This window comes from Labeo rohita, chromosome 8 (assembly GCF_022985175.1).
Source record: "Labeo rohita strain BAU-BD-2019 chromosome 8, IGBB_LRoh.1.0, whole genome shotgun sequence".
Classification (NCBI taxonomy): Eukaryota; Metazoa; Chordata; class Actinopteri; order Cypriniformes; family Cyprinidae; genus Labeo; species Labeo rohita.
In genome coordinates, this window is record NC_066876.1 from 24,274,147 (window position 1) to 24,290,834 (window position 16,688).

Sequence of the window (16,688 nt, forward strand, 5' to 3'; positions counted from 1 at the left end):
AGAACAGCATTTAATCTATCTGTCTATCTGTCTATCTATCTATCATCTATCTAACTATATCTATCTGTCTGTCTGTCTGTCTGTCTGTCTGTCTGTCTGTCTGTCTTTCTATCTATTTAACAATGCAAGTCTTTGTCACTTTTGAAAATATATATTTATTGCAAATATAACATTTAAACACAAACTATAGCTAGCCCCAGCTAACTTTGTATACATTTTGTGTGTTTGATATATTCATGTGCAATTTGAAAACCTATGTAAAATTCAAAGTAGTAGTAAAAAAACACATTTCGTTTGACCTCCTGAACTGTCAGTCAACATTTTCTCAAGGTTAAGCATTATTTTTTTCTATTTTAGTCCTATTTTAGGCCATACATCCTATTCCTGGAAAGTGCCTCGTACACTAAAATGAACACGTTTGCATGTAAAAGCAGAATGTTCAGCCCCTATACTTTGAATCAGTCACATTTTAAATGCAATATAATTATTTTAGACACCGTGTGAATGTGCACCACATATTTAATGCATGTGTGATTTAAAAGTATGGATTTACTTACACAAAAACGAATCTGTGGAGTCAATAGGTCTGGGTCTTGCTTTTAATAGACACGTCCACATCACTCTGGTGAGTCACCAAGGATGCGGTCAAGAATCATGACCAGGGAAACTATTGGACAAAGTCTCTCAATTCATCACTTCATGAATGGAGCCGGGGCTCTTCGGTTCAGTGATGAAGAACTCTGAATAAGGGAACGACCTGCCTTTGTTAGACTTATCTCCGGACAGCTTGCCGGTAACCGGAGGATTGTGTGTTTGGGTGTAATTGTGTTAGCACCCTCCCACATATCCTCCCTTGTGTGTCTTCTGTCTCGTCCTTTAATCTCTGCTGTTTGTCTTTGTGATAAGTGATATCCCGTGTCGATCACGATAGATTGTTTATGCCCACCTGAGGAGAAGAAGGCTCTGTAACGGTCCCCACTGGATCCACTTTATTTATAGCGTCGGAATCACATTAAACTGTTTGTGAAAGCCCAAGATACCTGCCATTTTGACTCCGCAATAATCTCGTTCTGAAGTGATGTATTGCTTTCAGACAGAGTCTTAATTACGACGCAAGCCACCAATTAGCGAGGGATTTGAAGATTTCTTTTTTTAAATAGAGGCTGCATTGTTTGTCGCCAGACATTTAAAGTAACTATGTCTGAGGATTTATATTCCCTCGAGAGCAATGAACTCAACTGCTATTTCATAGAAGGCTCTAAAAACCACTCAAACCATGTCACACGAGATAACAGTGATGAATGGTGAAGGAAAATGATTTCCTGGTATTACTTTCCCAGATTTTCACCGTGGAGCGCTGGAGCGAGAATCCCATTTTATGACAGAAAGCTGGTGGCGTCAGCGACGTAAAATACATTCATGGGTTCACATTCATCAAAATCCGTGGAGAGGGTTTTGGTTTATTAAGAACACTTAAAAGGGGTCATATCATGAAAAATAAAAACAAATCTTTTGATCTAGATCTGATTCTGAAATTTAAAAACTTCTTTCCGAAAGAAGACAATTTATTGATACTACTCTGCAAAAAAAGAATCTTTCTTGCGTCATATAGAATGCTCACTTTACACGTCAGTGATGTCTGCTTTTACTCATTGCACATGCAAAGCAGTGTTTACATAGTATTCTTAAAGGCACAGCAGCCAAAAATAAATAAACAAATCAAATTTATCCGATTACATCATTCTAGGGTTGGAGAAAAAGTGGATAATTAAAAATCTCGAAGACATGGAACCTTAAGGAACAGAAATAACTGTGACCCTTTTAAACAAGCTAGGGACAGTACGAAGACAAATATGTCTGATAAGCAAGATCCTGTCATGCATTTACCATACTGATTATTTTGACAAGTTTTCATAGAAAACCAGAGACATTCTGGCGTGAGAACTTGTAGCAGTGTGAGTTCTGGCGCAGCTTTCATGTGGCTGCTTTAATATGTTTATGTCACACTCTAAACAACAATAAAACACAGCTCAGGCCCATATTTCATGTTTGTGTTAATAACCATCCAGATAAGATCAGGGAAATATTTGATTCCGATGGAGATACAGAAAAAGCTACAGTTTTAGTCAATCTCAAAAGTATCTAATTTGCATCGGTTTAGTAAAACCAACAGAAGGGGACGACAAAATGTTTGTCATTCCCAATACGAAAACAGGATCGCCAAGAGTGAATGGTCTCTGTTTATTTGCTCATTTGAAAGGGTCCCTCTCTTGTTTGCGTGCCTTTCTTTTAAGACTTTCTCAGACGTAATCTTACTCCAGTGCTAAAAAAGACCCACTGTGGCGATGTTGTATCTGCAAAGCTGCCGAAAACAAATAGATAAATTACTTTAATCCAAGACAAGCAGCTTTTGAAATCCTGATAAACAATGACAGAACTATGACTCCAAACTGATCTTTACTCTAAAGAAAAAATTTATAACAATAAAAATAAAAATCAAAAAGCATGGGAGCACATATAAATGAGTGCTATACGAGCATGTAAGCAATTAAGTCAAACAAGATATTTAAGGGTGACAGAGACTTGGTGCCCACCGTTGGGATATATGGATGTAATATTGTGAGAGATTTATGATCTTATGTTCCCCCGATAGAGAAGAAATGTATTGTCAGCTGTTATGAAATCTGCTCAATTACTGGAATGGAGCAGATTTCATAATAGCTGACAACCCATATTCCAATCAATCATCTAACACAATCAGCTAAAAGAGATCCAAAATATGATGTTTTCATGCTTGAGTCATTTATTATCAGCCACTGGAATGCTTTAGAGAAATATATCATCAGATCAAACACTTTTGTAATGATTATCTATTTTAATAAAACTTGAATTCAGAAAAAACAGGAAATCAAATATTGTGCTTGAATGTTTTTATTCTTTCAAAGCATCAGTGCAATATTACCATTGTTATCAAACAATGTGTTTTTATAATTCGAAATAACTCATCATTTGATTTTCTATAAGTGCCAATGGTAGATATCATGGAAATGACAGCATGGTAAAGAAACTTTCATGTACACAGTCTTTTTTTTAAGTGTATGGAATGGAAAAAAAATTGATTTGAAATTATATATTTGGAACAAAAGAGTAATGGTGGCTTAATGAGATACATACTTAAATGTAATCAGGACGGAATATTTACATATCATTTAAATAAATAATTGGCTGCAATGATAAATAATACTTTCTTTAAAACTCATAATATAAAAAGCAAAGCTTTAAACAAAACTATATTTTAAGAGCAAAAAACATAAATTATGATAAAAAGCAAAAAAATACTGTATCATTATTATAGAACAATTATACTTTAAATGGAAATGACATACATGAAAACAATGACAGTTAATTGCAGTGATTCGAAGGCACTTCCTCAGAAAAAATAATTAACTCCAACATCTCTGGAGTTTCTTCAGAGTTTATATCCTCAGGACCTGTGGATATGATACAATCATTGTGTTAATGTTTAATCATTTTCAAATTTTAATTTACATCTTACATCAATACTTCGGATTCGGTTACAGTTAGAAAAAAGTACAAGAAAGACAGCATACAAAATTAAGTTCCAGCAACTCAACCTGTCATACACAGAAACAATGAACTTCAGACTTGAATGAGTTTCTCTCCACTTGAATGGAAATCACTTATTCACAGCATAAAAGGCAATTTAACCATTTCTAATTGATTCGGAGGAAAACCAGTCTGAGCAAGAGTAATCATAACCTAATAAAACCACCGTAATTCACCAGCCCCATCATTTGACATTCAGATTGGTAATGGATTCTTTCACCTTTCACTAACAGGTTCTTTGAATGTCTCATTCCAGCTGATGATGTCACGGCACAGACTGATTCCAGCGTCACTGTTTGGTGGTGAACTATTTTGAATGTTTCTAAGAATTAAATGAATAATAAGCTCTGATTGACTTGCCGAGATTGTTATTTAACCATTGTATTACACAATAATATACTGTTATTCAGTTGTACATTAAGCAATTGCAACTTGGAAGAAAGGAAAAATAACACAGGGCAAAAAAAGTCTGCTAGGTCCAAGCTTGTGCACTGCTTTTCGACACGAAGACATAAATCTGAAGTCAAAATCGGACATTATACATTTAAACAGCCACTCATGTTACGTCACTTTGTGCATAATTACTCCAAAGTGATTGATTCCTAGTTAAAATGCAAATTTGGAGGTGGAATCTCTCTGGAAGTTCTTTTCTGCCTGTGTGAACCCTGCATTAACTGCATGCCTGAGAATGTACCAGATGGCCATGATTAAACTGACATTATATCTTACTCAATATTTCTTCTAAGGTTTCAGTTAAAGAAACATTCAAACTTTCCCAACAGTAACCGGGAGCAGGCTATCATGTTACAAAACCTTGCAGCTTTCTTGTTTCAGAAAACAATAGACAAACACATAATAAATATAAAACTAATAATATACATACTATGCTTTGTACTTACATGCGGTTTCTATGATTGTGTGCAAAGCGGGCTCATAGCTAGCCTCGTTAGCAATCGTGCACATCTTTTGTAATCTGTCGGGGACAAGAAAAAGAAATGAAAACAAGGAATTTTGGCTTTCAGGATGTTAAACAGACACTGACATGAAGCAAACGTCACCACTGATGAAATTCAGTTTTAAGTGCAGCTTTCATGCCATCACGGGATGACGTATAGAGTACGAACATGGCTAAGGGTTAGATGGATCCCTGTAAATAGCTTCATCTCTGCCCCAGTAATGTACTTGATGGCCTAAAATGACTGTGTGGGTTCAAGCACCACATGCTTCCACCCTTAATGGTGTTTGTGAAGTCTGAACATCCCATTGCTGTCCTGTTCCAAGCACCGCTGCCGTCATTTTCTCTCAAGGTACTGCCACGTTTGCCTCTGTCCCATTTAAAAGTGACACTGTACTTAAACGCTATAAAGCATCTTGAAAGGATATGGCGTGAAACGGCTTTGGATTCGCCATTAACATACATGAAAACATATCTTGTTTTATGTTTACTGGAGTTCAGGGAGTGTTTAAGTCATAAAAAATGCTCTGGAAGACATAAACTCTGATTTAGGTATGAATTATTATGCGATTGTCATTCCCAGAGTTCCCCAGACTTTTGCATGTCTGCAAAGTGCGCTATACCAAATAATATCTCGTGTATGCACATGCTGCGCTTTCTTTACTTTCACTTTTTGCAATAACTCAGACAAGAAATATCCACAGTATCTAAATTTCACAATTCTTCTTTCTCACAGAGGAGGGTCTTGTTCACATGTTCACAAAACATCTCTGGCCACTAGCACACAAGTGTTTTTACTTAAGAAAAATAAAACAAAACAGTTCAACTGCCAACGTCTAGAGGAAATAGGCATCTACTGTGACCCAAAATATAAGTCTGAGCGTCACTTTGGGAAGCTAGTTTGTCTTTTCTGTTTTAAATATAAAATATAGTACAGCTGAAGAAAAAGAGATTTGATTCATTTTGACATTTATGCTCTCTATACCGAGTAACGCTTTCGCTGGGCCATTAGATAAGCGTTATTTAATGGAAAACTCCAAACCTCTCCTGGACACTATGAAGTCCATAAGGACTAAGGGTGGAGGAGCATTTTCATTGTGGTGTAACGCCCAGTCAAAACTTGACTTTTTTTTTATTGTGGAAAAACAGAAACGTAGACAGCATTTCTAATGTCTCTACAAAATAAACAAGCACACACATGTAAGCAATTGACAAAATCAATCAAGATCATAATTGCAAAATTCTAATTTCAATCTGCAGGGAAGTGTTTAATGTCTTTAAAGGGATAGTTCACTCCAAAATGAAAATTCTGTCATTGTTTATTCACAAAAGATATAAAAACAAAAAAATAGTTACAGAACATTGGGGTCAGGTTTGATATGGCAAGAGGGTAAATGATTAAATGATGACAGTTTTCATTTTTGGGTGAATAATTTCTTAGTTAAAGATGTATGTATACGTACATGTCGGTCTGGAACATTCCTTTGTATTGTGATAAATTCTATGGAAATGTGTCCTGCATTCAGATGGAAACTTGACTGGACCTGCTTGAAAAATAAAGAAAGGTTTCAATCATTAGAAATTAGCGGTTTATAGATTCATTACACTTGTGAATCAAACCATTTCGCTTTTAACTTCAAAATGTCTGCTCAAGCATTATGTTTAATCTCACAGACTTGTACAAAGAATATGGTAAAGTTAGCTGAAGGTGCTGTAACTGAGTCACTTTTTTACTTGTGCAGAAACCCAGAAGGAGAATTAGCGCATGCTAACGCTTGACATGCCATCGCAAGGGCAGAGACTTAATGATTCTGATTCTGGCAAAGCTTTTAAAAAGTTTCATTGTATGAACTTCTGCATAACAGATTTTCACACTAATTACTGTAGGTGAACAAAGATTCCGCAATGAATAATCTTCTTAAATGCGCTTTTCCAAACAATATTTGGCTGAAGTACAAAGTGTATTTTACAACCCAGAGGCTGTAAAACCGATTAAGTTAACCAACTGCAAGCTTAACGTATTTGTCTTTTATATTTTAAAGGATGAAAACTGCTTACTTCTAATAAGAAAAAATTAAAAACAGGCCTATGATGTTAAAAGAGTAGTTCACTTCCAGAACAAAAATTTACAGATAATTTACTCACCCCCTTGTCATACAAGATGTTTTTTCTTCCTTCAGTCAATAAGAAATTATGTTTCTTGAGGAAAACATTTCAGGAATGTTCTCCATATAGTGGACTTCAATGGTGCCCCAAAGTTGAACTTCCAAAATGCAGTTTTCAGTGCAGCTTCAAATGGCTCTAAATGATCCCAGCAGAGGAAGAATGGTCTTATCTAGCAAAGACTGGTCATTTTCTAAGCAAACTGACAATTTATATACTTTTTAACCTCAAATGCTCGTCTTGTCTCATCTCTACGATGCGCATACATAATCTCTGTAATCTGGGTCAATAGGGTATGTCGAAAAACTTCCATCTCGTTTTCTTCTTCAACGTCAAAATTGTCCTACATCGCTGTTTTACCTTTTTTTGTAAAGGGTGTTTGATCTTCTTTGCATGTTGACTTTGTAAACACTGGGTCGGTACTTCTGCAGCAATGTAGGATGATTTTGAAGTTGGGGAAGAAAACAAGATTTCAACTTTTTCAACATACTCTAACTGTATTGACCGTATTGAACCAGAAACAGAGTTCACGCAGACTTAGACAAGATGAACGTTTGAGGTGAAAAAGTATATAAATTGTTAATTTGTTTAGAAAATGACAGATCGTTTTGCTGGATAAGACTCTTCTTCCTCAGCTGGGACTGTTTAGAGCCATTTGAAGCTGCGTTCAGTCTTGGGGGCACCATTCAAGTCCATTATATGGAGATAATTCCTGATTTTTTTCCTCAAGAAACAGTTTCTTATTAACTGAAGAAAGAAAGACATGAACATCTTGGATGACAATAAGGTGAGTAAATTATCTGTCAGTTTTTGTTCTGGAAGTGAACTTCTCCTTTAATGAAAATGAATACTGAATACTGCATAGTATATACATGGTATTTTTTAAAAATAGCAAGTAATACAGCTGGTATTATTCCACAAGTACTATATTTGTCACATGACCTCACAAAGTTACATGATGCATGCAAGTCAATGAATAGTGTCTGGTTATTATCTTGGATTTTTCATAATCCAATTCTGCATAAAAATGGCTTTTATTTTTGGCAGTCAAATCAAATAAAGAGTCAAGAAATAGATATTACTTCTGTTTCATTTCAGACATTGGAAATGGAAGGTCAGGTTGAGGGCACTGCATTGTGGGATACAATATTCCACACAGTAAATGTGTGGCGCAGGTCATAAGAAGAAACAACTCCACACACTGTACAAGCACAGTATACATACTGCAGCAACAGTAAGACTATATTTTAGTATGCTATTCTGAACATAGGATGCAAAGACACATCTAGACTGCATCTACAAGGCTGCTTGAAATCTTCAATACTACAGGAAAGAGGAAACATATTGAAATGGGGTTTTGTTTACCTGTAAAATGTTCTATAAATTTGTCTTTCATGCTTATGTCTCTTGGGACAATCTCTGAAACAGACAGACAAAAAGACAGTGTTAATATTTTTGCTTTATACACCACCACAGCCTAGGCTTAACACTTGTAAATATTCCCCTCTATCGACACTAGACCAGAAATGTGCTCTTTTAACTCATATAATACTGGATGTTAATTTGACCATTTTGAATGAAACTGCATTAAAGGTGTAATAGGAGATCTTGGAAAATGCTAACTTTAGCCTGATAGCACTGAAAGCGAACGTCCCACCCTCCCTGCAAATCGCCGTCCAAAGCCACACCTTCACCCCGAACGCATCTATGCACACAGACCAGACGACCAGAGACAGCATTACTACAATACATTGTAACACTGAGTTGAAATGTTCAGCATCCCAGAATAGGAAAACTGTGGTGCTAATAATGCACGGGAGATGAGAAGATGGCGTATTTTCTATGAGTTTAATAAAACACCTCACACGTCGACACACTCGTCCAGATACATGGGGATTGAGCAAGGAAAAATGTACACAAGCATGCGTCCAATTTAGGTCACAAACAGAAAGGAAATAAATAAAATAAAGAGAGACAGATGTTGGTAGAGCAAGTCATCTCTTCACCCTTCCAGAACGTACAGACACACGTGCACATGCGCAGTTGTCAGTCTGCCACAAAACTACCGGAAATGCTCTTGTGGACGTTACAACATCACATCCATTAACCGCGATAACACTTCAGAGTACAGTTAGTAAAAGTATTACAATACCAGGAAGGAAGATCAGGTTGTTGATGTTTGCCTGCCATTCTCGCTCTGTCTGCATTGGACGAACATTTCTTGGTCCTACACCTTCCACAGAATGTATAAATACATTTAGACTACTTATCGGGATGTGAAAAGACTTTCAACCAGCATAACAAAAAATGTTCCTAAAGACAATCACCTATTGCACCTTAAAGGAGAAATCCACTTCCAGAATAACAATTTACAAATAATGTACTCACCCCCTTGTCATCCAAGATGTTCATGTCTTTCTTTCTTCAGTTGTAAAGAAATGATGTTTTTTGAGGAAAACATTTCAGCATTTTTCTCCATATAATGGACTGATATGATGCCCCGATTTTGAACTTTCAAAATGCAGTTTAAATGCGGCTTCAAACGATCCCGGCCGAGTCTTATCTAGCGCAACGATCAGTTATTTTAATGAAAATAATACAATTTATTTTTTACAATATACTTTTTAATGCCAAACGCTCGTCTTGTCATACTCTGCCTGGACTTTTTTTGTTCTGGGTCATGACAGTTAGGGTATGTCGAAAAACTCCCATCTCATGCTTTCCCTCAACTTCGAAATCGTCCTATATTTTGTTAAGGGTGTTTGATCTTCTTTGCATGTTCATGTTGCAAAGACTGGGTCGGTACTTCTGCAGCGATATAGGATGATTTTGAATGATTTTTGAAGTTGAGGGAGAAAATACGATTGGAGTTTTTTGTCATACCCTAACTGTCTCGAGTCAGAATACACAGAGTTCAGGAAGAGAAAGGCAAGACGAGCGTTTGAGATTAAAAAGTATTTAAATTGTAGTATTTTTTTAATGAAAATAACCGATCGTTTCGCTAGAGAAGACCCTTTTTCCTTGGCTGGGATTGTTTACAACGGCATTTGAAGCCCGGTGATCATTTGAAGCCGCATTTAAACAGCATTTTGGAAGTTCAAAAATCCATTATATGGAAAAATATGCAGAAATGTTTTCCTCAAAAAACACAATTTCTTTACGACTGAAGAAAAAAAGACATGAACATCTTGGATGACAATGGGGTGAGTACATTATATATGAATCTTTGTTTTGGAAGTGGACCTCTCCTTTAAAGCAACTGATACACAGAAGCTATTATTTCATTTAGCTTGGTATTGATTGGATCAGAGACATTTTAAATAATGACAGAATTTAACATATATTTAAAGTTTAGAAGTATAACAAAACAAAACAAACTACTCAAGTATCCCTTTAAGACTGTAAAATATGCTTGATATTAAACGCAACGAAATTTAACAAAACTTTAAAAGATAAAAACATTGACATTTCCATTTGGAGTCAATTGTGAATATTAAAAAAAAGAAACACTACAAAGAAACTAAATTGGCACAATACAAACACTGACTGTAAACGTAGGCAGAAAATAATAAATTCTTCTGACATAAACAGAAATGAAAGCGGTGTTATTTTATATTAATGGATATGAGTCAGTGTATTTAGTCTGGGAATGATTATGTCATCGGCTTGCATCCAGCTCAGTCACTAAATACACTGTCTAGCACAGTGGTTTTCAAACCGGTCTACGAGCACCCCCAACACTGTACATTTTGTAGGTCTCTCATATTTGACACACCCATTTCAGGTCTTGCTGTCTCTACCAATGAGCTGATGAGTTGAATCAGGTGTGATAGCTGAGGGAGACACAGAAAACGTGCAGTGTTGGGGGTGCTCGTAGGACCAGTCTACATGGCATCAAATCATTGCACAAGTCTGTTTTGTTTAGCAATCTACATAAAGACTTAACACTGACTTCTATTGTCTGTAACCTTAAAAAAGGCCTTCCTCATAAACCTTTATACTCCTCTCCAAAACATTCGCATAACTAAAAACATGTTTTTATTCTTGTTTTAAACATGTTCTTTTTCAATATTTTTAGCCACTCTTTGCATCCTGGGATGGGACAGCGTCTGGAGCTGAACTGTTCTCCTTTTTTGATCAGAAGTTTTGTTGGACTCACTTGGGACCTTGTTGTTTTGCCATGTTGTGAAAATTCATCACTGTCATTGTGGTATTTGGAACAATTTAATTATGACCATGTTGGTTAACTTGATGTTGGTAAAACTTTGGCTCAATGTTGGTTAAAAGTTAAGGGTAATATATGTTTCAAGTAAATATTTATTTTGGAATTCAAAATAATACTAAATGCACTGCTCTATGACATTTCTTTCATGCAAATTTGAGAGTCATATGTTAAATAAAATTTGATCTGTTTTTCAAGATTAAGATGTGTCAAATTATTATTTTTTTTTAAATATTAGGTGCACAAGTTTCACACTATACAACACTTTATGCAGTTAAATATTGTTTAAAGCTTATGCAGTTAATGAATTGTTTACATTGCCAGTCATTAATATTCATCAATCTGGAAAATATATACTGCATATATAGAATACACAAAAATAAAGTAGTTTACTGTAAAAAAAAAAAACAACAACAACACAGCAATGTAAAAAGTACAGTTATTTGCTGTAATCGGAAATACAGGATAATGCTGTAAATTTAAATTACAGCAGCGCTGCTGTAAAAATTACAGTAATGGGCTGGCAACCCTGCTGCGAGTATAATGCTGTAAAATCTACAGGAAATTTTTTACAGTGCATGATTTCAGTTTGCATCAGCCCACAATCACTGATGAATTAACTGCCAGTTTTGTTAATAGCCTTGTAAATATTGTTAATAGGCTGTCAGAACTAAATGCTTGTGGCACGCATACAAGCAACAACCTCTCAGAAACCTTCCTCTCTCTTAAGATGATGATGTAATTGACTAGTCATATACGCCATATGTTTGAGTATGGTGACTGCATGCTTGACGTAAAAAAGACTCAGCCATTTACAGCATGCATGTAAAATGCAATCCCAGATTGATAATCCAGCACTCTGTAAATCTGCTGGAGGCTTTGGGGTCCTTGCTAATTATGTACAATCTGTGGCCCGCTCGACCCTGGGACACCGTCCCCACATGTAGACCATATCGGTTCCAGCCTATTGGAGTAAGGAGATTATTGCATGCGAAGTTGTAATGCCTATCAATGTCAGGTCCACAAATCCATGCAGCAGCTAATTTTAACCTGCCTCAGAATGTAGGATAACCAACACTGCGTTATGAATGAGCTCCTCTTTCATTCAAAATACAGCCAATTTTTACATTTTTGATGCTCTCACAGTTAATTTTTTCCATTTTTGATAAGAGAATCGTGGAGATGATACACTATCAAACACCTATCGAGATAATTCTGGTCTATACGCGTGTTGTCGCACCTGAGTCTTACATAAGATGACTAAATACTTTTTCTGATGGGCTGTTCTATTCACGAGGGTACAGCACAGTACAGTGTGTTGCCTCTTTAGATTATATAAAGATCCATGATCAACTCAGTTTTCAAAACTGCCATGTTTTCACTGGATTACAGTCCAGTTAAAATCTCATTGCAAAACTTTAAAGGCAGTGAAGTCAGTCAAAGGTCATCCAGATCAGCAATAGCAGATGTTTATGGGTGTAATTTTTCTGTGTAACAACACGTCAATCAGTTTTTTTCAAATATTTAAATAGCAAATTCTAAATCAGCCCAACCAGAAAATTGTCACTGGCACAGACCACAGTCAAAGTTTCATTCATTTTGTTTTATAGTCAAACTAAGCAGTGGGGTGTCACAGCAGTTAAGAAACCATGTAATGGCACAGCACATAAACAACTTCTGTCTGTATTTGAGTACAATTAACTATTCCCAAGAGGAACAGAAATGCTAAAATGTCTCTGAACAAATGAAAACACTGGTCAGCTTCTAGGACATTCAGTAATTGCCGTTACATTAACACATATTATTTAGTTTGAAGTCATTCTTTGGAAAATTACACCAATAAGCAAGGTATCACTATTCCAGCATGCACAATCCCAAGTACATAAAATTTAAAAGCATGAGTAATGTCGGGTTCAGTGAATAATTCTGCTATATTTGCTGTATTTACATGAGACTCGAGTTATTATTTTCAAACCATTTCAAAACTGAATGTCCTGGAGCGTCATGTGACAATGACCATGTTAACCGTTACAAATGTAGACAGGGTTTTTTATCTATAATGAGGGTCACTATCAAAATGCATTTATAATGGTGTTTCAGAATGCAAGAATGCAGAAACAATCCATGGTTGTGGACATACAGAGGAAGAATGTGAACACGTTTTTAAGATATCACTAGCAACATATGGATGTATAATGGTAATTATATAGTAACGACTACTAAACATAACCAGATTTGAAATACTAAAAAGTCATGTTTGAAATGTTATATGTGTTAATTGGGGATCATTTCTATTAAATGCCTTTTTGGTGCCAATTTTTGGACTTAATAAATAAACTGGTTAACAAGGATGTTACTCACAAAGTGCAGAACATCAGCACAAAGCATTACATGACACAACCAGCTTCATGATTTCTCAAGCCTTTAAACTCGTCTCTGAGCAGTCCTTAGATCTACACCGATGATTTCAGCATTATGTGATCTGTCTAACAAGACTATGAGCATTCGTTTTACCACCCTCTGCAGATCAAAAGAAAGTCTTTTAATCCAATTTCATGTCTTTTTTACTGGACTTTTCACAATGACCTAAATAATACAGGTTATGATACTATAACTGCACTTTCATCAAGAGTAAAGGCAAAATATGAACAGCTGTCCCAAGTGATTAAAGCATTAAAAGTGCAGTTTATATGCAAGAGAAAAAACCCACTCCCACTAACAGGAAGGAGTTAATACGCAAGGATTACTTTTGTATCATCACCTGATCTCAAATCAGCTTACCTATTGGTCTGCTGTTGTCCGGCTTGGGCAAATGTGCAGTCCTTTCACGAGAGGAAAACTTCACATCTTGAGATACAGAGTAGAGGCCACTGGTGACGCGTCTGGACGCGGGCTTGTCCTCGATCACTTGCAGGATTAGATTAAGCAGAGTTTTCCTTTCCGACTCTTTTACCTCCCTGCTGTCCATGCACTGGCTGGAGGTGATGAGCAAAAGAATCATACTCAACAATATGTGCCATCTCTTCTCAGCCCGCATGGCTTTCCAGCCTGATAAACGAATAAAACAAGCAAACATAGTCATTACTTATCCTTGCACTAAAAGTTCTGATGCCAGAGCAGTGGCGCAGTGGTCCTGTGTTTATGCAGTACATATTACATCCAGATTCGAGTCCGAACTAAAAGTCTCGACCTGTCTGCAAATAAAAGTACAACTACATGAAACGCTATCTAAATGTGCATGACCTAAATCCAACTATTCTGCATTGTCCAAATGTTTAAACTTTTTAAAATCAGACAAATAATCGATTTACTTTACTATAATCATAAAGTAACATAGCACATAAGCAAACATAAAAATAAACTTACGCGATTATAAATTGGTAGGTGCTTCTACCTCTAATGATGTGCACGCAAAGTTGTCAGAGAAAAATATATCTTCCAACAGTTCCTGTTGTCTCGTGTCTTTCTTGAGAACATGCGTCTTGTTTTTATACGTCAAGTGCGAAGCTTCTTGAATGTAATACAATCGATTTCGGGTGGGTGGCAAATGTAGACATCTTTCCCTTAGGTTTTTTTTTTCTCCTCAACTCGTGGTCAGTTCCTTTGACATTCGCCCCTCCTTTCGTTTCAAATTCATCACAGAAGTTCAGATAACTATAAAAAAAAGTGTCTCAAAACTCCTCTCTGCAGGTTATTAAAAGATTCATAGCTGGCAGAGGGCTGGACGCGTAAATGTTCTTGGAGATATCCATCGCGCCATGTCCCCCCAGGGAAATGATGGGCAACCTCAAGTATCCATATATCCGAATATACTTGATTAAATGTAGCTGAGCAGTGAAATTAACGCCTGGATGTTTTTGTTCATGGATGGTCGGGTCTTGTGACTGCACTAAGCGCGCTATCCTGGTAAGCCCCGCTTGTTTCCACCTCCCAACTCAAGTTTGCACTTGGCTTGGTGCTGGTATTACACGCCTAACGCATAAATTCTAGGGTTCTTAACTTTTGTATGTCATAACAAGCAAACACAGATCAATGGTCTGTTTGGTATGATATTGAACGTTTAAATATTTTATGAAGTATCACATTATTTCAACCTGTTCTCATGCCTTATTTAGTACTCGAATCTTGATTATTTCTTTAAGCTTCTTAATATTTCTCTGTAGACAGAGTTTTCCCCCGGGGGTCTGTGAAGGTCCTGCAGGGGTCATGTCCTGGAAATCTGGCCTTTGAGTTTGCATTTGTGATAGTAATGACATTTTCCATGGAAAATTTGAATAAACTTTGTCTTATATTAATTGCAATGTATAAAAATAATTAAAAATTGTAATGAATGTAAGTTCTGAAATGCTCTAAGAATCAAATTCTCTATAGCATGGTGGCATTGATGGCAATATTTATATAATAATACTAATACTACTAATTATAATATAATAAAAAATAATAAGTACAGCAGTTATATTTGTGATCCTGGACCACAAAACCAGTCGTAAATAGCACAGGTATATTTGTAGCATTATCCAACAATACACTGTATGGGTCAAAATGATTGATTTTCCTTTTATGCCAAAAATCATTTTTGATTAGTAATATATACATTCACTAAGAACTTCATTTGGACTTTAAAGGCGACTTTTTTTTTTCAATATTTAGATTTTTTTCTTTTGCACTCTCAGATTCCAGATATTCAAACAGTTGTATCTTAGCCAAATATAGTCCTATCCTAACAAACCATACATCTGTTAAGCTTATTTATTCAGCTTTCAGATTTTGCAAAAATTGACCCTTATGATTAGTTTTGTGGTCAGATATTATTAAACATAAATAAAAATGTAGCCTATACATAAATACCAAACAATATGTTTTAACAAAAAAAAAAAAAAAAAAAAAAAAAAAAAATGCGAATTATAAAAATAATAAGAAATTGGGTTTCACTTTATCTTGATAGTCCACTTTAGACATTCTACTAACTAGAAGTAACTTTGCAACTACATGTCAACTAATTCTCATTAATTTGCAACTACATGTCTACTAACTCTCAGAGCAGACTGTTAGGTTAGGTTTAGGGTTAGCAGAAAAAGTTGACATATACTTGCAAAGTTTAGAAGAGTGTTAGAAGATATTAAGCAGACAGTCTAATACTCTAATGACTAGTTGACATGCAGTTGCAAAGTTACTTACTGTTAGTAGAATGTCTAAGGTGGACTATCAAAATAAAGTGTTACCAGAAATTATGAAATTTACATTCTGAAATACCCTAATCAAACAAACAAACAGAAACTAGACACTTTTTGGGAGAATTAAAATCTGGGTGGTGGATAATCCTAAAATAGTGAAATTATAGTGACAATAGTTTACAATAGTTTAAAGCTGTGATTTATCCATTAACCATAGACTGATTACATTAATATTATATTCAGAGGATCCCTGGGTGCATAAAAGTTGTAAACCCGTTCTGTTGAATCCATGTAAAAGTACAATGTGAAAAGACAAACAGTTTCACACAGCTCTTTTTGCTCTTCCAGGGATGTCACTGAACCTGCTTCATATGGGAATTTGAAGGAAACGGCCTGGGTCCCTCCTGACATCAAGATGCATAATGGGTTCATACTGACATCAGGAACAGAAAAATAATCTTCAGATGCTTAAAATGTCACATTTGCATGAGGACATTTCAAACTGTGCTTTGCTTCTGAAGTAACTTTACATATGGTCATGACAATG

The 16,688-nt window shown here is 35.8% G+C and overlaps 1 protein-coding gene across 3 annotated transcripts; it reads right to left on the reverse strand.

Annotated features, from left to right (window-relative positions):
- Positions 1–2,952: 2,952 nt before the first annotated feature.
- alkal1 (ALK and LTK ligand 1) lies at positions 2,953–14,836 on the reverse strand. Of its 3 annotated transcripts, none has more exons than XM_051117004.1 (6): positions 14,362–14,836; positions 13,749–14,015; positions 8,111–8,164; positions 6,046–6,129; positions 4,527–4,600; positions 2,953–3,491 (listed from the first exon to the last, which is right to left on the reverse strand). In XM_051117004.1, exons 2-5 carry the CDS (start codon positions 14,002–14,004, stop codon positions 4,536–4,538), a joined length of 459 nt encoding a protein of 152 aa, XP_050972961.1. In that variant the 5' UTR covers positions 14,005–14,015; positions 14,362–14,836; the 3' UTR covers positions 2,953–3,491; positions 4,527–4,535. The 3 variants fall into 3 exon arrangements, with proteins under 3 accessions (XP_050972961.1, XP_050972962.1, XP_050972960.1); XM_051117005.1 differs by having other exon boundaries at positions 6,046–6,126; positions 14,334–14,836; XM_051117003.1 differs by having other exon boundaries at positions 14,334–14,836.
- Between the last annotated feature and the right edge of the window lie 1,852 nt (positions 14,837–16,688).